Below are 21,747 nucleotides of genomic sequence, written 5' to 3'. Positions count from 1 at the left end.
CGGGCTCCTGGAGGCTTGACATTGACGTTGCCAAGGGTGCACAGTCTATTTATTCTGCTATGGATGCATGCATGAGAGGACGAGGGGAAAGAGGAGAGACGGAGAGAAAGAGGAGAGACGGAGAGAAAGAGGCGCACATGCATGCATAGCACAGTGCCAGGAGACGGAGAAAGAGAGAAGACAGACACTCTTTGATTCTAGCTCCCACACCTGTTGTCACGTCATCTGCAAACCTCAGACGGAAACAGCCAAAAGACATAGCACCCACTGATGTACTTGCGTGCAGACCACAGCCCTGTCGTCGCCAAAGTCACCATCCGAACAACGGAAAACCCAGATCAGCATCGCGCAAACGAGTCCTTGTTCCTCGCTCAGCACTGCTGAAAATCCAAATCTCATCAACCATCGTCAGCCCGTCTTTCTTCGTTCTCACAAACGCTCGGCGCAGAAGACCCACGGGGCCGAGTTGGCGAGTGAGAGTTGCCCTTCTGGAGCCTCCTGTCTGTAAAACAAACCTCTGCATGATTCGTTGGCCAGCTTCTTCAGCTCCTCCGACAACAGGCTGGTCGCTTGGATCTTGCGCCTCTTCCGCGGCTCCGGCTCCCCACACGTATTGGCATTGGCCTCTTCGGCTTCTTTTCGACGGGCTTTCTCGTCCTTGAGCCTCGCCCACCGCCTTTCTCGAGCTTCGACCATGTCCAAGATCTTCTCGCTGTCCTCCTGAAGTTGAGGAATTTCCGTGTGCCGAGACGTCAGGACCCAGAACTTTCGGAGGCCTGGGTTCGCGACAACCGGGATCCCCAGCCTTTCACTGGCGTCTCGAAACAGTTTCTCGAACGTTGTCAACTCTGGGAGGTCGGTGGAAGAACAGTCCCGAACAATGCACTGTTTATGAGCCCGGACCATCGGATCGTCGCCTGATTGCTATTAGCGAGACAAACATCGCTCCTTGAGTATGATAGCCACCTACGCCCCAATTCTTGTATTCTGTCGAGAATAGAGTCATATTCCACCTCCGCCGTGCGCGTCGAGAGTAGAGCTATCAACAATGGCAGCTGAAGTTCGATCTCTTTGACTTCTCTCTTCAGAAACTCAACGTACTCATCCAACTGGAATGGTGCCATTGGGGCCCGGAAATTCTCAGTCTTCCGGCCGGGTTGCTTCCCTTGGGACATTCTGCCGGCAAAGCGTCTCCTCTGGAACCTCCAAGGAGCTTGCTGTTCGAGAGCTGTTTCCTGAAATGCCGCGAAGGTGGACTGGGTTGGAAAAGTCTTCTGCCTGATCTCCCATGTTTTACGTAGACGGCTCCACGGTTTCTTTTTCCTACGATTTGCTGCATTCTTCCCTTTGGCGCTGAGATTATTGGCAAACTCGGAGTCCAACGGCTTGTAATGGAATGGTTGCAATCTCAAGTACCCAGGCTTAAGGTACCCCGTCTCCAAAACACTCGGCAAGAATTCATCTAGACGTATAACTGTCGTCGGAGCTCGCAGTTGTTTCCATGCCAACACCATGGGCTCGCCCATGTTGGCGTAAACCATGTCTTGATCGACATTGTAAGCCTTGAGCAGGGCTCCGGTGTGAAAAATATGTGCACCCTCGCCGAGATTCCAGGTGTCGATAATGGCAAGTCTCAGATTCTGGCGGCCTTCCTCGAAAAGCCCGAGAGCTTTGGAGAAGACCCAGATGGGTGATGTCGCGAATGAGATCCAGGGACTTCGGAAGTTGTGTTTTCTGTTTGCCATGTGCCCGAGCAGACTCTCCTTGATGTCTACTTCGCTCATGACCTCTAGGTCAGCACACATACCTTGCTTTTCACGTTCACTCTTAAAGTGCCCCTCGGTGTTTTCGCCAGCGCTTTCGTCATTCCACACTCGAAAGAGATATCGTGAGATTCCTTGAGTGCAAGCCGACACAGCTCCCATGTTCACACGATGGTCACAGAATTTCCACATCCATTCATTCTCAAAAACTGAGACCCTCTTATAGACCAGCAATCTGAAGGGATGTCTCGGTTTGTCAGCACTAAGTCCCGCAAACGTCTCAGGGGCTCTCTCTGATTCTAGTGAAGCCTGGGGAGAGTTCCATAAGGGCTCGCTAATGCAGCAGCACAGGTCAAGACCATCCTTGTCCCAGTAGAAATAGGGCTCTCTGAGGTATCGACTATACCTGGCCCAACCTCGATGTGTCAGCATAATCAAGGCGTCGGTCCATTGAACTAGGGGACAGAAACAATTCACTGGGGAAAAAATAACAATAAATAGCTATCAATGATAGTGATAGGCTGCGAAGGGAATGCTGACCCAGCGGCGGTGCAAAAGGTTTGAAGTAGATCAGAACGAACACTGCCGCCTGTGCACGAGATGTCGCTTCAAAAGTACCTGAGTAAGTTGAATTGTGACGTAAGGGAAAGGCAGGAGCCAGATGTGAACAAGATTAAGAGACAATCAAGCAACTGAAAGTGCAAAGAGATCAAAGCTTCGAGGGATGGATAAGAAACGTCAGAAAGAGGAGAAGTCGGTCCAACGCGGCTGTTGTGAAGGAGTCGGATGGGAGCGAGAGAGCAATCAACGGTATGACAATGTCGAAGAGAATGAGGTGAGAGTTGAGAGAGAAGAACGAGGAAGACAGATGAGAATTGGGAGTGGAAGGAAACAGTCAAGTCAGGGTCAACGAAACGGAAAGAGAAGGCGTCCAAGTTGGAAGATAGGAGAGCAAGTCGACAGGGGTACGATTGAGAAAGGAGTAAGATGAGATGTCAAGTGGACTGGAGGGATTGAACCGTGTCCGAGACGAATGCTGCTGAAGATGGCAATATCTGCAACAAAAAAAGAGAAGTTGAGGATTGGGATACGAGCATGTGCCCTTCTTTCCTCGGAGTGGTTGTGGCGGGCATGTGACAATCACAACCTCAAGTAGAAGCGTTCATGAGATGCGTACAGGACTGGCGGACGAGAGGCATTCGGTTTGCCTGCCGCTTTTCGCCGCCTGGCCGAGCCATAACACACCAAAGAACTTGGAGGTTGAAGCACATACCGGAGAAATCTCCTGCTTCGAGAATAGCCATCAGGAACGCAGTGGATCAGTCGCCCAACATATAAATGCTGTAAGAGTGTCTGTCATGAAAATAGTCCTGCTTCCTCACCGTGACCAGAAGAAGCAGGGTGGAGTAGACAGGGCCCTGCTAAAAGCCCAGATGTTGGTCTTCCACTTGCGATAATCGGGGACTTTGGAGTGTCCCCTGGATCCACGCCTTGATCATGGGAGAGAAGAAATCAAGATGCTTCCGAATGTGGTTGATCGCCGGTCAGGCAAGGCTGCGGCTATATTTTGACTGCTTCTTGCAGTCCTTCCCTGTCCGTGGAGAGAACGACTTTTGCCCGCGGTCCTGACCACGATGACGGAGTCTGAAAGGAAAAAGGAGCATCTGTGAGTACGAGAAATCGGGGATGGTACAAACATGGCTCATTGCGCTGCCTCAATACGCCTTCGACATTCTTGGAAGAGGAAGTTGCTTGGGAGGTTGCCAAAAGGAAGACGAAGAGCTGGCGAAAAACTTCAGACCGCGTCTGAGCGCCAAGCCTTGATGATCACGCTAGTCTCGAAGAGGACAAGCGCCGGCTGGATAGATTATCCTTCTCCGGGTATCAGAAAAAGCATGACCGCCGACGGATTCGCTCACACTCTCTTTTCTTCCTCTCTTTACACTTCATGAAAAACAAAACGCACGCATAATCAACCGCCAATTCCTTCATCCATCAATGGAGTGGTAGGTCATATTGGCGTACGAGACCGAATTTTCCTCAGAGGCACTTTAAGGCTTTTCGTTCGAGATGGGAGTTTTCGGATTCCCGTGGTGGATGCGAAGTCACCTGCGTGCCAGACATTTCTTTTTCCCTCCACTGCAGATTACATAAAATTTTCATGGCACAGGGGAATGGACTGTAGTGAGGACTTGGTTGCATTAAGTGAAAGGCATCCATCTCAGGTCCTTCGAGAGAAATTCTCAGATTCATGGAGGACTTTCAACAATCCCGAGCGTGTGCCACATAGGTTGTGAAGAAGTTGAGGACTGTGTAGAAATAACTTTAGAAACTTCTTTAGATTCCATTAAGGTGCTGGAAGACTGCCTCGGAAGCTCATCTCACCAGCAGATACTCCCACGAGCCTTTGGCTTGGCGCAAGAGAGACTTTTCTGCTCCCAAGCAGTCTCTTTTTTTCCCCTCTACATCTCGCCCTGTCCAGGTTGTCGAGCTTGCTAGCAAAATGAAGCTCCTCACCACAAACTTCCTGACCTGCGCCATCAAAGCCTGCAAAAGCTCCTCTGCCTCGTTCCCGCTGCACTTCAAGGACGCGGTGCTAGAGCGCACCGAGATCGAGTTTAACCCGCTCTTTATGAGGAACATTCTGCCGCGCGTGAACTGGGAGGCATTGACTGTTACAGCGACCGAGTTGGGATTGCAGGCGATGGTCCCTGAAAAGAACCCGTCGGACCTTGACGACGGAGCCACGGAAGCAAAGGACGATGACCACCCCATGGACGTCGGAGACAAGCAAGAGAGCGAACAAGGTGGTGTTCAAAAGGAGGACGGGATTGACGAGGATGTCCTGAAGAACCTACACACTCTCCTCCTCGAAACGGGCGTGTCAGAGGGGAAGCTGGTCTGTGGAAACTGCGGGTTTGAATATCCCATAAAGGAAGGCGTGGGCAATTTCCTCCTGCCGGCGCATTTAGTGTGAGAATACTCTCGAGACGAATTGGGTTTGACCAAAGACAGAAACCCCGGCGTCTGCAATAACTTCCTCCAGAAGCTGTCACCGTCGGCTGCCTCGCATCAATGCATCTGATTGAGTGATTGGGCAATAGAGATGGGAGGTTGGACCGAGACACTCCCTGCGTGTTCATCCTGAAGGAGACACAGGAAGAGAGCGCACCATGATCATAGGTTGCCACGGAACGAACGAGACCAGCCATCAGACGACCAGAAACTTCCAATTGTGGCATTCAGGGCTCTGGACCAGAGCCGAATTTTAGCTGTCGGGCCATCGTTCGGGACTTGTGGGAAAGAAGAAGCGACCTGGGATCAGCAACAAGCCTGAAACGCTCACTGAAAGAAGCCCTATCAAAGTGCAATGCAGAGTTTATCGTCTAGGCATGAGGCAGTAGACATCAGTCAGAAGCGCCCGCCTCTCTCTCTTTACTCATGGGAAGAAGTCTTTGAACGAGGACGAATTGCAGCCGATTCTGTGGAAACGCCAGCCATGGAGGCAAAAGCACATTTGAGACACCACTCTATGTACTTAGACGTCTTTCTCCGCCGTGTACGAAGGGTGACCAGACCCTTGATGCGGTACGCCGCATGAGTTTGCTGCTCTCCGTCGAGCACAGGGTGGAGATGATACAAATACACAGAAAGCACCAAGGGAATCTTCTCAAACTCATTCATTTGCAGCATCGTCCCTTCTGTAATGCTCCACCGCCTGACTTGAATGAACGGAGTTCATTCGTTGTCGGCCACTTCCCTTCGACTCATCATTCCTTTGCCTTGTTGAAATAGGATTACTACGATCCTGGCGAACTCCTCACAACCACTCCCACAATTGCGCACCGCCCTTGCCGATTCTCTCCATGGAGAGATAAACCCCGGCCAAGCCTTTCCATTGACCCATGCTGTGCCGTGACTTTTTGTCAGATATCCGTCCCTTCGTCATGCCGAATGGAAGAGAACGCCGCACCCAAATGCTCTTCCATATTTTCAAATGCACTTATAACATCGCGAGAGAATGATGTGCCCACCAGATTCCGCCACGCATTTGAAGACCCGTTGCCGTTGGAGATGCCGGAGTATTAGTTAAGGAAACCTTTGCAGACCGCCGAGCCACAGAGACAAGGGATACGATCGTCACTGCCGATCTCACGCTCGAATTTATAGTCGTAGGTCAGTTCTTCATCTAGATCCACAATGTCAGCATCCGCACCCCCAGGTCAGACATGGACAATCCTCACCTTTCTCAATGTCTCTCAGAGCGTAGATGACGATCCGTTTTGTGCCGCCCACCCGGATGATCTTGGCAGTACAATTGGGAGAGCAGCTGTGGTTGATGAACCTTGCGATGCCGCCCTTCTTGGTGGCATCCACCACAGTCCCTTCGTCGATTCGGAAGAGGTAGCTGCTGCCAATGCCGCTGTCCGTGTATTTGATCTCTCTCAAATCGGCGATTTCTTGCCGGATCTTCTCGCCCACATACTCGATGATCATCTCGCTCGCTTGTATCCGCTCCAGCGAGTACAGACCCCAGTTGTGGATAGCGGATCTGGCGAATTTGACAGGTTTCTTGCGCTTCTGAAGCTGATTGAATCGCAGAACATCGGCGTCCTCGCCCAACCCCTGTAGCATCTCCCGCTGTCGGTCCAAGTCTTTGACAGTGCGTCGATCGTCGGCACGCTTGCCGCGGGAAGAAGCTTTGGGCAATTCCACAACTTGTTTGCCAGAGTCCTTCTTAGCTTCGGCTTCTCTCTTCTCCCTTGCCTTCTGCACCTTTATGCGATGAGGCAAATACTTCGATTTCTCGGACTCGAGGATTCTTCGAACAGGCTCCGTCCTTGCCGAGCCTGATGGGTTGGGCACAAAATATCCGTCAATGGGAGGCTCCGTCCTAAGCGTGCCTGGCTGGGATCCAGGTTTGAGATTTCGAATGCGCTCTTGTTTCCAGGCCCATGCCATCGGATCACCAATATCCATAGCCTTCTTCGACTTCATTGCCGATGACAAGTATTCAAGATCTTCCTCATCAAAGAGACTAGCTTGCCATCCTCGGAGATCAGGAATGATATCCTCATCATCGTCAACGGTCGGCAAAGGCTCCACGGCCGAGACGCCCCATTCCACTTCTGGTCTCCATTCGGCCGCTTCTGCAAGAGCCTCTTCTTCCTCCGCATACTCCAGAACATTATCCACCACTGCAGCTGCCTCGGCCTCTGCTTGCGCCCGTCGGAGCGCTTCCCGCTCTTCCAGGATCTGTTTCTTAGTTTTCTTCTTAGGCTTCGGCTTCTTAACCTTGGCACCGTCCGAATCGACATCAGGCGTCGCCTCGATGGGAGTTTCCACTTTGATATCCTCGGATCCCTCGCGATCTAGGTCGTTTTGTCCGACGCCGAACAACTCGTCATCTGCCTTTTGACGTTTTCGAGCTTCCAACTCTTTCACCAGCCTCTTTCGTTTTCTCGACGATGGGGACATCTCATAAATATTTCTTTCGAGCTTGGCAATAATTAAATCTTCGGCAGTTTGTTTGCTCGTGTCGAATTCGTCCTTGACGACACTATCTCCCATCTCAGATTCCTCTCGAGCATGGAGCCGGCGTTTCGTTACTTTGCGCAGAAGTTCGTCGTCGTCGTCGGATAGGGAGGTCATACTCATCCGACTAGGTGGACGGCTCTCGAGATCTTCAGTGTCACGAGTGACCGATGTTCGTCGTTCATCGTCGGAATCATCGTCGGCGTGAAATTGAGCCAGCTGGTGGAACAATGGCCTGACGTTGTGTCTCGTTGTTGGAGCTTTCCTTCTCTCATCGCGGAAACCAACCATGCCCTTGTCTGTGCCCGACCTCTTGCCGATCTTCGGCAGGGAAAGAATGTTGAGGTTTTTACTCCCAAGCGGGAGTCGACCAGTGCCCAGGCGTGAGTCTGGCGTCTGAGAGCCTTCATCGGCGTGACCTTGCCTCCGTGTTCCCTCAGGATCGCTTACACCAAGAATCCTTCTCCTTTCTGCATGTCTGGTCGGATCGAGATAATCGTAGAGAACTGGAGCAGCGATACGTGATTTCACATCTTCCAGCAGCTTATCCCTAAGCTCTTGTATGACAAGCTGTACAACAGCCCTGGAGGGGTCCAAATCTCTTGCACGCTGTCGCTTTTCTTCTTCCAGGTCGAGGTCGTGCTCTTTCCTCAGCCTGTAAGCTTGTTTGGAATATACGAAATCGACGGGCCCCGTCGATGTTGGTACGGTGTCCGCTGCACTGACAGCTTTGTGATTCCCATTGAGATGCAATTCCAGATTCATCACATAGGTAAACAGCGGCTGCATGTGACAGCCGTGAAATAGCTTCTTAGCCTCCATCTGTCCGTTCCGCGACTGCTCAAAGGTGATAAAGTATCCCGTCTCGTCACAGCGGACTTCTCGCCAATCAAACATCCTTAACCTCTTCTTCAGGTGCGGTATCGTAGTGCTCATAACTGGTACGTAACAATGCGCGATGAAGATGTAAGGTACTTTCAATGTTTCAGCAATCGGTGTGGTCTCGACAACCGAAGCGGAGGCAGTCACGGGCTTGGTTGGTCTCTCGGGTTTTACAGGAAGTCCAAACGGAGCTTGGAAGGTAGACTGAGGTCGTAAAGGTGGCTTTCCCGAAGGCCCCTTTGGAGCTGTCGGCGGCGGGCCCGTAGACTTTGCGAATCCGGGCGACTGGACGGCGATGGGTGTTGATGGAGACGGAGAGGGTTGCATGCGGGAGTGATTTGTGAATCCACTCTCTTTCCGATGCAGTGCAGTTGCCTTTTCCACCAACTTTTCCGTGACCGACCCGTCTCGGTCAATGGCCACGTGCACAGTCTTCAAGCCTATCCTTTGTCCACGCTTGCCCTCAAGATATGCTGTCTTGGCTGCGAGAACGGCGGAGATCGGTCCCCCGCCTTGAAAGGAGGCGCAGTCTTGGTATGCGATGCTGCAGATGCCGAGAAACCGTCCAGTGAGCGGATCGGTTTTATTGTCCAAGTCCTCGATCTCGCCAAAACTGGAAAACAATGCGCTGATTTGTGACAACGGTGTCATGGGATCGAAGCCGGTCACGACTACGGTGGTCGGCGGCGGCGGTGCAACCGCGGTCGCAACATCAGGCACCCACGACTTCAGATTGTAAGGCGCAGGGCGAAATTTTGCTTTTCCCTTTCCCACCGCGCCCTTTGTGTAGTTTGGAATTGCCAATCGCGGATCCGGAGGTTGGAAGTTGTCTTGGGACTTTGCTCCGAAATCTTCAAACTGCGCTTTCAGCTTGCGTTTGTCCTTCGAGTTTAGAGTCTTGTCAAGTTCCGGATCATAGGTGCATTTGGTCCCTTTGACTTCGGCATTGGCATCGCGCGCGGATCTTCGATGGGTCGGTGGTGTGTGGAGTGGTGTCATCGAACCTTGATGGAGAATGGACATATTATTGCTGCTGCCCATCATCACAGTGTGAGAGCCAGAATCAACGGTCGGGCTCATGAGTTTACCATTGGGAGGAGAGTCGGAGTTTGTGAGAGGGGTAAGAGTGGTGAAATTAATATGACTTGCGCCAGACATGGCGGCGTTTGCGACGGGAGCACTAAAGACCGATGAAGCGGTGCTAGACGAACTTGCTGAGCCGACACCATTGAGAAGGTCGCCTGCGTACTGGTCGCTCTCTTCCGGGATCACGGTGACGGCGGGAATCTTTGCCAGGTTGTCCTGTTTGGCGGGTAAATGTGGGTGGGACGTGGTAGATGAGTTCAGCGGGAGTCGAGCAGAATTCTCTTTCGTGTTGGCATCTTCCGCGCGATCGTCAGGACGGCGCAGACGGGATCTGTCGAGGTCAAGCAACTTGGAAGCCTTTCGTTGCTGAACGCTGGGAGCGGTCGGAAAGAAATCAGCGAACTTGGAGTGAGAGTGAGTGCCCTGAGGGCGCGACATCTCCTTGATTAAAACGCCAACCGCGCGATCATCTTCGCATACGCCCTCCTCGATGGATCGTGGGGATTATGGGAGAGTGTGAACCATGGAGCGCAGGGATATGTCGGCCGCGATGTGGACTTGCAAGTTTTCCAACGCGTCAGTGGGCAAGCGGTCGGAAGGGGGCCGGGTTCCCAGAGGGCGCAGTTTGGGATTTGGGGCGGTTGAGGACGGCAAAAGGCCTTCCAGCAGCTGGCGGGAAGGAGATTTGAGGTCGATACGTGCTTGACAACGAACAATGAGAGAAATAAATGCCGTGTATGGGGAGATTTGAGGTTGGCTTGGTCGACTGCAGTGCCTGCACTCTCAACCTGCAAGCATCGTCTTTGCTAAGTTCCTGTTGCAAAAGGAGCCAAGCCCAGATGGGTTAGAAGCCTCAGGCCTCGGCATGGGATCGACCGCACTCGCTCAAGGCTCAAGACTCAAGCGAACAGCTGAAAAGGCGCAGGCGCAGGCAAAAGCTGAACGTTCTCAGCAAGCAAACATTCCAACTCTGCAAATTCATTTGATGCCAACAACAATGACCCATTGACTACGGCTTACGCGTCGGGTACACACCTGCTTTGCCTAAACAAGTCATTGATCCTCATCCTGAGCAGGCTGCCCAAGTGGCGTATTCTCTATCTCAACTTTCGCCCATGTTTGCAGGCAAGAGTGCTCACTGATGCACATGCAATACTCACAAACACTGGGAAATTGAGAAAATCTGAGATGCCCTCCTTATGCTTCCAGACCCATCCTTGTATGACTCCGTGCCAACCGCTACCCTCTCGCCAGCGAGTCGAAGGAATATCCTCTTTGGTTACTTCGTGAGAAGAGATGGTTCACTGCATACACTCTGGCGGCCTAGAGAGATTTTGAGTGCTGTAGCATGGTTCTTCCGTCACAACGAATGCCCTCGTTTGTGATCCACTCTCATCAAAAAATCAATTTAGCATCTGCCGTCGACGTCCAGGGACGTCCTCGGCCTCACAGCGTTAACAAACAAAGAGTTGGTCCTGAAGTGTCTACACCAGATGCCTCTTACCGTAAGGACGGTACGTAAGTTGACAGCAGGAAACCGACTGCTCTCGCTCCAGTCCGGTGTATCCCACATCTGCGAACCCCGGGGGGTATCCAAGTAATGTCGCGCATCAGAATCTGCCCGGCGGAGCCAGGAAGACTCAGCCGCATGAGATTTACACAGTTCTCCAGCCGCATTGGGCAGGGCAAGGAGGAAAGAGCAAGAGAAAGGCTCCCAGAGCAAGAGAAAGGCTCCCAGAGCAAGAGAAAGGCCCCCAGGGGTCAGAGGACGAATGATTTGGCTCTAATGCTGGTGAAGGGGAGCACAACTGTAACTGTCGTCTGAGACGCTTTTCTGCCACTCGAGGAGACAAGTAGTTAGCTAGCTCTGCATCCGTGCTTTCGTTTCAGCCGGCTCTCGCTTCAGAATTCCACATCTGGGACTCTGACCACAGCAATTGCGCGAACCAGCAGCTTCATTGACTTCTCTTCTACAAGCCGAAGCTCAAATTGGTTAGACTTAACCCAAGCAACGCATGGAATGATGTCCAGTCAAGTTCTGTTCAATAGCTCTTTCCGACCGCGAACACCCCAATTTGATTCAGTGCCACTCTGGTTCTTTGAAATCTCAGCAAGGAATAGTCTTCACTTGCGGTATTCCTCCATCAACCGATGTCGTGAACACTCTCTAGCCGCACTTCTGACATCCGGACGTCTTATCATCGCCGATTGAAAACGACACCCTCACTCACGCTCCGACTGCGAATCGTAATTACCGTTCTGGTTTTAGTTCTAGTGGTTCTTCGGATATGTCGTCGGTGATGGTGACTCCTTTCTGCAATGATTCGAATCTCATCATCGTCACACTCGTTGTTTCTTTCTTTGGCTCGGTTGTTGGGTATGGAGGCATCGACTTGCGCAGTTGTAGAATCAGAATGAGCTCTCTGGGAATTGGCGACCTGTATGCCGACTTTTCTGAGAGTCGACGTCGACGTTGCTTGTATTTTGGTGATTTTGCGTCTCTGCTGAAGTTCCTTCGCCTTGAATCTTCGGATATCTTTAACCACCGTGACCTTTTCTGACGTATGATGCTGATTAGTCTCTTCGGACGTTAAGTCGATAACAATTGACGATGAAGACGATGTAATCTCTGGGTGAGATGCTGTCGAACGCTGGTTCGGGAGAGACTCTTGCTCCGTTTCGGTAAATTGTCCATCTATCTTGTTTACCGAATCGAATTCTGCGGTCTCATCACTCGTGGCTTCCTGCCCCTTTCCTTGCTTCTCGGTGAGGTCAGGTGGCGGAGATGGTGTGGGAATTGCCGCATATGCCAATAGCTCCCTGGAGAAAGCATCAATTTCATGGTTGTTAGCTTGCGCGATATGTTCATGAGTTTGAGTTTCACTAATGCCATCGAATATATTCATCGCTTCTTTTTTCTCCTTTACAGAGCTGTTGGTGTTAAATCTCCCTGGATCGGAGTGCCAATTTATGCCATGGTCAGAATCGTATTCAGGCGCCTTTTGCCTTCCGAGGTTTGGTCCTGTAGTGCCGCTCCAAGGAGATGTAGAGCTATCAAAGAGCTCTGCAGTTACGCCAAACTCCGACCCCATCTCGGCTAGTTGAGTATCCAGAAGAGACTGGATATCTTCACCTGGAATAGGGGAAGGTGCTGGTTGTCGGTGCTTCGCGGGTATGGCAACTGGCATGCGTACCTTCTTTGCGTTCCGCATAGATCTAAGTGACTTAACAGGTTTTGCGCTGCTTGAGCCATTGAGAACATGACCCAGATTAATTTCGTCGAGACGTGCGTCCAAGTCGCTGGAATTGGGAGGGTCGCCGTAGATTCCGCGCACGAATGATTCGAAATGACGGTCTTTCGCATACCCGGGAATTCGATAGGCATGGAGAAGTTTACGCGCCACCACTGCTTTGTATTTAGGCGGAACATTGTTCAGGCACTATGGTCGTTAGTTCAAACTTAAGGTAGGGTTAAAATCGATCCGTACTCGGCTAACAGCTACCCCAGACGCGTAGTTGACACTGGACAGAGATTTCATCTCGTCCATTAGACGTACGGCTTCCTCATAAGCTAGTACGGTGACAGGATCGCCAGGGACAGAACCCCATATAAGGAACTGTAAAGGTTGTTTCGTTAGAAGCGAAAGGCTAGGATATTGTGCTGAAATACATACCTCGCCAGTCCCTTTGTAACCTTTTTTCCGTTTCACACCCCGGCGAAGAGGCCAACTTTTGTCGATCTTGTGCAAATCATTGAATCCATAAGTTTCGCAGATTTTCGGCACGAGCCATGGCCCAGTGCCTATACCGTGTAAATTCTCGAAATCCTCTTCGAGCACATTGTAGTTAACAATGGCTAATGAGCATCTTTCTGAACTCTTAGCGAGGTGTTTTTCCAGTGCCCTCTCTGGATTTTCAGTCCAGGATAGAAAAGGAGACGGAAATTTATCTGTAATGAGATGTCGATGGACCAACTTTCGGAACTCGTCACCCCCGTAAGTTGGTGGCCGAGGTATCGATGTAGGAGAGTTTTGAAAGCGTCGAGCAAAAAGTCCATGCTGAGGTTCAAAGGCTCGAAAAAGAAGTCTTGGTCTTTTGTAGCTCCATTTCCTCCTGTTGTTAAATCTTAGTTTTAGTAAAGGGTTGAGTCTATCAGCAGTGTTTGGAAAATCGTTATCGTCGAGGTGAGGGTAGTCTTCATGCCCATCGGAATTGGCATCAGTGTCCCATAATCCGGTTGAGCAAGAATCGTAAAACGACGACTCTGTAGATGAAGCGATGGTGGTCTCTGTCGATTCTCTTATCATGACATCTGGTCCAGTTTTCAAATTTGCACCCTTACTTTTGCGTAATTGAAGGTGGTCGGTTCTTCTTCTCTTGCCGATAACAGAAGAATCACTGTCGCAGTCTTGATATCGAGATCTAGTCTTGGTTGTTCGTCGCAACACTAGACGTCTGGATCGTTTAGTCATGTCGATAACCGCTCGGCCTGTGATGAATCTGAGAGTAGATATTCGAGAGAATGGACAGACGAGATAGACGGAAAGAGGAGCGTGGAGAAGGCTGGATAGCTTAGATTACCGCGAGAGATAGTCAAGGAGTGTTGATCAAATGCGCAATGAGGATAGTGTGAGTGTTTGGTCAGGTTGAAACAAACAGAGCAGCAAGCTCTTGGCTGCCATTCTCGAGGTGCGGACAATGCGAGGCCTGCAGTAGCGGTCTCGTAATTTCTGCACATGTTGCAGTCAGGGGAGAAGGTAGATACCTACGCAATTATACCAGACCCGGGCACATCTGTGGTATGCAAGGTGTGTTTGGTCAAGTCAATGAGACAAATGGGTAATAACAGAACCTGTACCGGGCTCGCTGGTACCTCACCGCTTGCTCACCCCTTGCTCACCCCCAGGATTGGGAAAGGGGTTGATGCCGCCCTACCATAAATGGTCTAGCGCCTTGAGTGCGGACCATAACGACGACCTCACAAGACTTCACTCCTGCTAGGATCCCTTCCTGCTCACTCACCATTCGCCCCTTTAAATATTTCGTCAGGCGCTCACGAGAGCGCTGCACTTCTTTAATGAAAAGTGAACCTTTTTGAAGGCTGCGTCGTCGCGTTTACGCCTATGGGATAGGATGGCTCGACCGCTCAACCTTGTACTGGTAAGTTACCTACGGAGAACTCGCTCCACTTGAAGAGACAATCTCTTCCTCTCGGTGGAGACTCAGTGAATATTGAAGTGAAAGCCCCGGTGATTTCATCGGCTACCATTATCATCGCTGTCTCTAACACCATCACATTTCCTCTTTAGTGAGGGAAAAGGCTCTGGATCGCATGCCTGCCCTGGATACATCCCTCTCGAAATGCTTGATGGGCTGAAACTCGTGTTCTGTGTTACATCGTATCCTCCGCAGGACTCTTTCAGACTTGAATATAATACGGAAGAGCCTGGAAAGCCTTACATTGAGCCCCGGCATCAGGATCTGTGGCCACGACCGGGACCTTATTTGAGCGGAAAAGCAAAATTTGGGAGTTTGCACCATAATTTGGCCAGGAAATGAATGAACCGCCGGCTCTGGCGCCAACACTTGGGTTAGCGTGCAAGATGAATGGAACGTAATACTGTGTCAGATGTCCAGCTGCCTCAGCGACGGGAGACTTGTTAGTTGCGTTATACAGGTGGGCTGTGGATACATATGGATAGTATGATTCGTGGTAGGCAGTAGAATAGCTTGGCTCAGCCCAGAGAACTCTCCAAAGCAGGAGGGTTAGCGTTCGTCTTCGACAGACAATTAGTCGCAGCGCTTGTGGCGTACTCCGAGGGGCATGCGATAAAAGCGTCTCCCACAACCCAGTCCGCACGTTGGCGAGAGTTATCATATGCATACACTCCTGGAGGTGATGCGGGAGGATAAATCAGGTCCAACTGGCCGAAAAAGTTGAGCTGCCCATTGAAGAGTGAGTGAACCTGCGTTTCATAGTCATCAGCAGTTGTAACATTCAGCAGAGAGAAAATATGGCCTTCATTTCCGCCTCTGCTGGTTAATAATGGGACGCAAGCGATGTTTCCCGATCCCATTCCAACCGAAGGCAGCTCCGAAATGAATATCCCATCAATATAAGGCCCAGCATAGAACGAGCCATAGGTATATCCAACTCCTCGTGTGAGCACTATTTGCTGAGCTTCAGCGTATTCTTCCTCCGATATGGATCGGAGACACCCAAGGTCCGAACAATCTGCTGCTGAGATAACCTGTAGAAACTGAACCTCCTTCTGACTTGAGTCGAGAAGAGTCGGCAACCCAGGAAACTCGGCAACGGTGGCTGCATAAAGAGGTTGTTGCTCGCCCCCATTCCAAAGAAACTGCTAGATTACCCTGCCGCCTCCGGCAGAGCCACCATTAACGATCACCCTCTCTGGGTCTCCACCGAATCGAAACCACGACGACTTGTCTGGGCATCGAGGTGAATATATCTCCAGGGCGAACTCCGAATGTCGAGCAGCCCTGAATATAGCCACCACCATGAATAAAGGCCAGCACTGGGGGACGGCTGGACTTGGGCTTCAGCGGGTTGTAGATATCGAGCAGAAGACAGTCTTCGCTCGGCTAGCGATTTCCGAAGCCAAAAGGCAGAGGTAGGAATTGCATTCGTTTCCATATAAGTTGAAGAAGCTCCTTGTAGACAATAAGGTCCAAAAGTAGAGGCATCGAATGGGAGGGAAGAGTTCGTACTACTCTCTACAGCTTCAGGTTAGTGAGGTGCGCGTAGGTGAAGTGGGCCAGTGGGAAATTTGGCATGTCGAACCCCAACCAGGCATATGCTGTAACGGTGCCAAACGTAGCCTTCGTTCCTTGCACTTTGGTATAGCCAAGATCGATAAGCGGACCGGTGGGTCCTGACTCCTGAAGTGTTTGCGAATAACAGATTTGTGGATTGGCACGCGATTTGCGGTACAAGACTTGCAACCAGTACGAGTATTATTGCCACCATATTAGGAGAGTAGTTGAGGAGCTTTAAAACTATCCGTTAGTAAGGGCGTTTTTGATCCAACTAGGGAGCTGCCTGGCTCAGCATAGGTGTGAGCTGAGAAAAGCGAGACTGTCCCTAATGACTGTAAACGTCACGTAGATGATCCCCCTAGAACAAGACACTTCTCCTCTCGTTGAATAAGCTTCTTTGTGATGGATGGCGGAATACGACGTGCGGTTAGAGGCACTAGGTTCGTAGTGAGAGAGTACGACGTGAGGTTAGCAGGCACAAAGTTAGGGCAACGGAATACGAAATCTGGCTAGTCCACAGCCTGACCGGGTACTGGCACTTCTACCTCTCTCTTACCCCGAGAAGCAGTGCAGTGGCTTCTAAGCTTTGCATGAAGACTCGCATCTGAGCAAAACATTCGGGGTTGCTATCGGCAGTTGCAGAGGTTAGAGTTGACTTTGGACATTGTCGTTTGAATACCTGGGTGGGAGGCAGAATAGCCTCCCTACCTAGGGAATAGTCACTATATGTTCGGCTTTCGCATTCTTGGAGCCGGGAAGCGGAAGGTCGCTCTGGCGGTGACGCGATTTTATGAAGCCTGGTTTGCAGATGTTCAGCAGAGCGAATGTTCAGCAGAGTAAGAGGTCGATATCGAGAGATGAAAAGGGATACAGAGACTTATGGGATGTCGATGCAGTGGGGCGACACGACGCGACACGTGTGTCTGGCCAGATCAGCGAGAAAGCTGGTCGCAGCTCTGCTTGACGGAGTCTCTCGCTATTATTTTGACATCGCTTTGTCGGCCCCCTCTATATAGAAGCCTCATTAGCCGTTGGCATTGGGTCTCGAGTGCTTTGGATAATCTTCCGCATGCACCTCGGTGTCGGCGCGCCTCCTGGCACTCGTGAATGAATCTTTCCTCCTGCCCTTGCAGGTGCCTCCTGTTTCTGAACCCTCTGTATTCTTGTTGAGTGATCAAAAGGTTGTCCTTCGTTATTCAGTACGGGGACTACAGTAGACTATATAGACAGTACTGGGTGGCTGGGCTGCATCACGTGACTTCCCAACCTTTTAGTTTAACAATTCTCCCTTATAGCTCTAGCGGCTCTCTGAACGCAGGCAAATCGTAAGTTGGGACGGGAAGGTCTCCGAGCGAGGGGTGATGCCCTCACTGGGGATGTATATATTCGGGCGTGAGTTAACAGTTGACTTAGTAACCAGTTTGTGGTTTAGGCAGCTCGGGGTTGGTTACGTGGTCTATATAACTGCGCCTCATCCTGCTTCAGTCAATACTTCTCCGTACACGGTACTTATGTACCTACTTGGTAGGTAATGAAAACCCCCCTTGGTCCCCCCTCCTCCCCATGTCAGTTATGCAGCGATATTCTTTACCTCTTCTGCCGTGTCTCACCTTAAATGCCCTGGCGTGCAAACTTGGACATCATAAGATTAGATCAGCCACTGCGTTGACGTAGGGCACAGATAAAGGCGTGGTACTGAGTTACGATCTAACCGACAGTGAAGCAACACTCTGTTCAAGCAGATTGGGTATGTTTTCAGTGGACCAGTTTGTACATTTCGACATCGAGTTGCCGCAATACTTTCCAGGATTGACCGAAAGCTGTCTGAGCACGGGCTCTGGGTCCTCTTGAAGAAGCGCTCCGTGTGCTGATAGCCAAAAGATCAGAAGGTTGTGCTGTCTCGTTTCCAGACTTGAGCTTTGAAGGCATGCACAACGTGGCAACAACGAGATGAGATCTGATCTAGTGTTGGCACAGGCCACGTATCATCACTGATCGCTGATCTGTGCTTCGTTAAGATGCGAATTAGGGAAATTACCGGCTTCGCACAGCCTTGTCTCTAACTGGATGAGGGCTGACCATCTGGGAACAATCAACCGCCACATATACATGTCTTCACATTTGGTCACCCGGCGACGGGTGACAGTGTTCAGGAATACATATCGGAGCACCAATTGACCCTTGGTACTTGCCACCGGCGCAGCTGCTCCCCCGACAGCTCTACTCACAAGATGGCCACCATTTTAGCAATGTTGATACGACTCCTCTACCTTGCGGTGGCAGCGTAAGTCCTGTTGCATCCCAATTTGGCAACAAGTGAAAGCTGAAAGAGTATGCAGGGTGTCGGTGGACGCAAACATGCCTGTTACGAGAAGACAGTCGCAGGGAGGTGTTTACCCGTCAGTATATCCCGGTTTCGATCCCAGTCTGTCTCTTTTTTTTTTTCCCTACCGCGATCCTTTCAACTGCCCACCTTTGGTCTCGACCTGAAGTTCAATGACACATGGTCCTAATGCTGGGCAGCACCCAAAATTTCACCATGCCGGTTGATCACTTTCATAATGAATCTCGATACGAACCTCATACCAACGCAACATTTGAACAGTTCTACTGGCTGGATACCAGCAACTATGTCCCTGGAGGCCCAGTCATTATCCATGCTATCGGCGAGGATTCGCCTTCATATGACTTTCAATGGCTTCAAAAGGGCCTTCTCCATGACATCGCCAATGCCACTGGAGGAGTTGCGGTCCTATGGGGCCAAAGGTGGATAACGAGTCCAGTGCTGGATGCTAGATAGTGAGCTAATCTCGACATAGGTACTACAGTGGCGGCGCCATTGTTCCCAGTTCCCAGTATACCACCGAAAACCTTCGCTTTCATAGTACCGAGCAGGCGATGGCCGACCTCGCATACTTTGCCCAAAGAGTAAGCTTCCCCGGGCTCGGGGATCGAAACCTTACCGCCCCTACGACCCCTTGGATCATACTGAGCGGGTCGTACGGTGGAATTATATCGGCCTTCACCCGTGTTCAATATCCTGACCTCTTTTGGGGCGGGCTGTCCTCTTCTGGGATTACCGTCCCCATCGATGATGACTGGCAATTTTATGATGTGATACGGCAATATGGACCATCGGCGTGTGTCAAGAAACAGCAAGAATTAACAAATTTAATGGACAATATTTATGCCAGTGGCAACAAGACTGCGATGTCTGAGCTCTACGCTGGCTTCAATGTTTCGGATGCCACGGAATATCCTGATCTAGCATATTTCCTTACAGGCCCTTTGGGGTCTTGGGACCAATCTTGGAATTCACAACCGTCTCCTCTGGATCGTAAGCATTGTGTCAATCATCACAACCTCTATTCCTCGGATGCAAGCGCTGACCAGACTCTCGCTCGCATAGGTCATGGTTCCTACTGCGACTTCATCACTTCTCAGACCAACGTAACTGTGGCTGACACGGCTCTTCAGACAATGGCACATTCCTCGGTTACGTATGCCAACAAGACTACAACCCCTAATGCCACAGACCTCTCCTATCCGCTCCTGAATCTGTTCCTCTACGTGCAAATTCAATATAGCTTCTGTTCGGGACAAACGGTGGCCTAGTGCCTGTCCTTAAGCACTGCTAGCCCTTATCAGTAGCGCGAACGCACAGAATATGGCTCTTTTGCAACAGGATACACCCCTGGCACACCGGACCGCCCTGATACCCTGCCCTTGGTCTCCCGCACACTGTCGCTAGATTACTTTCTCAGCCAGTGTCACACTACCTATACCATCACGTACAATCCACAGCTTGAGCTGTTTAATAAATACGGCGGGTTCCGGCTGTCCTATCCTCGCCTGGCCCTCTCGACTGGCCAGCTCGATTACTATCGACCACTGACGCCACTGGCAGAGTTCCTGGAGAATCAAAGCCCTAACCCGCGTGCAAAGAGTAATGACACGGGTAGCGACCCGGAAATCGTGATCGAGGGCGGGTGCCACGAATAGGACCTCCCGGGACTGCTGCCCAACGAAACAGACTACAAGATGCCAGCGGCAGTGCACGGCGCCCAAAACAAAGAGATCGAGGCTGTGAAGATATGGCTGCAGGACTGGAATCAGACTCACGCAGTCTGATGGCAAAGTGGACTGCGTTCCGAGATACTTTTTCATTCTTTGCCAGCCTCACTGGCTTCGCGGTTTGACGCGCGATATCTGCCTCCTAGGGCCGTGGAATTGCCCGGGAGCATGATTTGCTGAAAGGTGGTTCTCGCCCACCACCAAACCTAAACGCAAACGCGCTGGTCAGTGATTAAAACTATGTCGGGACATCCAATCTGTGTTAGACGGCGATGTTTGCCTCCTGGATGTCCTATGGCAGTGCCTAGCGATGTCCGCCAGGCCTTGACAGCGTTCTCGGATCACAACTTGGATACGATGCCTAGTCAATTTGATCCCTCATGGCGCCCCAAGTGCCAGCGTTCCTTTTCATAATGTTCCCCTTTTAGGTCTAGAGACTTCCAGATCACGTTCTGGCTCACCCTTATATCGATCAAAAGCTTGCTATGCTGGTAGTTTTCATCCTCGCATCCCCAAACACGCGGTGGTCGGTTTTAAAAAGCGGCCAGCTCTGGGTCATGTGTTGCCAAGCCCGCCTGCAAGGCTGAGCCTCTTGACTTTTCATAGAAATGAACTAAGGCTGCATCTTCCACATCTCAACGCCTCTCTCTCCGACCAGCTCACTCGCGGAAACAGCACATGTCACAACAGGCTACTGAAAAGCAATCCTCAGGGTTCTTTCTATCAAAGTCTGATTGTCTCTAATATGGAAGAGGCCGAGGCTACCCTGTTCCTCGAATCTCTGCTTGGAAAGACCCTCAATGTCACAGTCCTAGACGGGCGAATATTTTCAGGATTATTTCGATGTACCGACGGCGATAGCAATATCATCCTTTCAAACTCGTTCGAGTACAGGATGCCATCCAAAGCTGCAGCAAAAGTCGCAATCGAGAAATTGAAGACCACCGGACAGTCCAGCAGAGTAGACATGACGTCGCGATTTGTGGGCCTCATAGTCATTCCAGGCAAGCAGATTGCAAAGGTGGAAGTCGAGGAGAAGAGAGAATGGCCCAGGAATCAGTCGCTATCGATCCGCACGAAATCATGAACGGATGGGAAGTTCAGGGTTGACGATCAACCTTGCAGTCCTCGTCAAGAATGCTTTCGAGTGCCGTTCGACCTAAGATGGCCTCTTCCCAGCGGCAAGAGAATGTCGTGGAACTTACGATATCGTGGAACTTACGAATGACTTGGAAGACGCAATAAGATTGGATCTACGCCAGATGACAACAGGGAAATTGGAGGCAAACAGGAGACAGCATAGGGCGATATCCTCGAGGCCACGACTTCACGCACTGCAAGAAGTGAATGAACGAGTCTTGGAGCAACAGCATTTGCTTGGAGACAGGATTGGCTTTAACAGCTATACTCTTCTATTAGTGAGAGCAGGGTTGAGCTCACGCAGCGGCCAAGGCAGGAGGGAACAAGGAGAAGCACATCGAGACTGCCGGCGTGTGCCAAGGCCTTCCGGAGGGGTTGACTGTGTCTGCTTACTCCGTCATTGTCCTCGTACTACCAAGAACTCGGGGCCGAAACACCAGCAGTTGATAGCACTTGTACGGAGTAGCACCCAGCAAGCCAGCTTGTC

At 51.0% G+C, this 21,747-nt stretch overlaps 7 protein-coding genes across 7 annotated transcripts; 3 read left to right on the top strand and 4 right to left on the bottom strand.

Moving 5' to 3' along the window:
- Positions 1 to 429: 429 nt before the first annotated feature.
- On the bottom strand, positions 430 to 1,925 carry A1O5_00606 (uncharacterized protein; the record flags this gene model as incomplete). Its single annotated transcript, XM_007741225.1, has 2 exons — positions 430 to 917; positions 971 to 1,925. 2 exons carry the CDS (start codon positions 1,923 to 1,925, stop codon positions 430 to 432), a joined length of 1,443 nt encoding a protein of 480 aa, XP_007739415.1.
- A 2,341-nt stretch (positions 1,926 to 4,266) lies between these two features.
- Positions 4,267 to 4,740, top strand: A1O5_00605 (uncharacterized protein; the record flags this gene model as incomplete). The annotated part of the gene is made up of 2 exons (XM_007741224.1): positions 4,267 to 4,487; positions 4,563 to 4,740. The coding sequence occupies 2 exons, from the start codon at positions 4,267 to 4,269 to the stop codon at positions 4,738 to 4,740; spliced, it is 399 nt and encodes a 132-aa protein (XP_007739414.1).
- Positions 4,741 to 5,848: 1,108 nt separating this feature from the next.
- A1O5_00604 (uncharacterized protein) lies at positions 5,849 to 9,704 on the bottom strand (the record flags this gene model as incomplete). The annotated part of the gene is made up of 2 exons (XM_007741223.1): positions 5,849 to 5,952; positions 6,008 to 9,704. 2 exons carry the CDS (start codon positions 9,702 to 9,704, stop codon positions 5,849 to 5,851), a joined length of 3,801 nt encoding a protein of 1,266 aa, XP_007739413.1.
- Positions 9,705 to 11,464: 1,760 nt separating this feature from the next.
- Positions 11,465 to 13,323, bottom strand: A1O5_00603 (uncharacterized protein; the record flags this gene model as incomplete). Its single annotated transcript, XM_007741222.1, has 4 exons — positions 11,465 to 12,706; positions 12,755 to 12,883; positions 12,941 to 13,173; positions 13,242 to 13,323. 4 exons carry the CDS (start codon positions 13,321 to 13,323, stop codon positions 11,465 to 11,467), a joined length of 1,686 nt encoding a protein of 561 aa, XP_007739412.1.
- A 1,765-nt stretch (positions 13,324 to 15,088) lies between these two features.
- On the bottom strand, positions 15,089 to 15,697 carry A1O5_00602 (uncharacterized protein; the record flags this gene model as incomplete). Its single annotated transcript, XM_007741221.1, has 1 exon — positions 15,089 to 15,697. A coding segment is annotated over exon 1 (255 nt), but the record flags the coding sequence as incomplete, so codon positions are not given.
- Positions 15,698 to 18,585: 2,888 nt separating this feature from the next.
- Positions 18,586 to 20,048, top strand: A1O5_00601 (uncharacterized protein; the record flags this gene model as incomplete). Its single annotated transcript, XM_007741220.1, has 3 exons — positions 18,586 to 18,812; positions 18,866 to 19,616; positions 19,698 to 20,048. The coding sequence occupies 3 exons, from the start codon at positions 18,586 to 18,588 to the stop codon at positions 20,046 to 20,048; spliced, it is 1,329 nt and encodes a 442-aa protein (XP_007739410.1).
- An 817-nt stretch (positions 20,049 to 20,865) lies between these two features.
- On the top strand, positions 20,866 to 21,207 carry A1O5_00600 (uncharacterized protein; the record flags this gene model as incomplete). The annotated part of the gene is made up of 1 exon (XM_007741219.1): positions 20,866 to 21,207. One exon carries the CDS (start codon positions 20,866 to 20,868, stop codon positions 21,205 to 21,207), a length of 342 nt encoding a protein of 113 aa, XP_007739409.1.
- Positions 21,208 to 21,747: the final 540 nt, after the last annotated feature.

Source organism: Cladophialophora psammophila (assembly GCF_000585535.1).
Source record: "Cladophialophora psammophila CBS 110553 chromosome Unknown aczJe-supercont1.1, whole genome shotgun sequence".
NCBI classification, from domain to species: Eukaryota; Fungi; Ascomycota; class Eurotiomycetes; order Chaetothyriales; family Herpotrichiellaceae; genus Cladophialophora; species Cladophialophora psammophila.
Note: the sequence above shows the minus strand (reverse complement) of the source record. Positions and strands in the feature narration are given on the sequence as shown.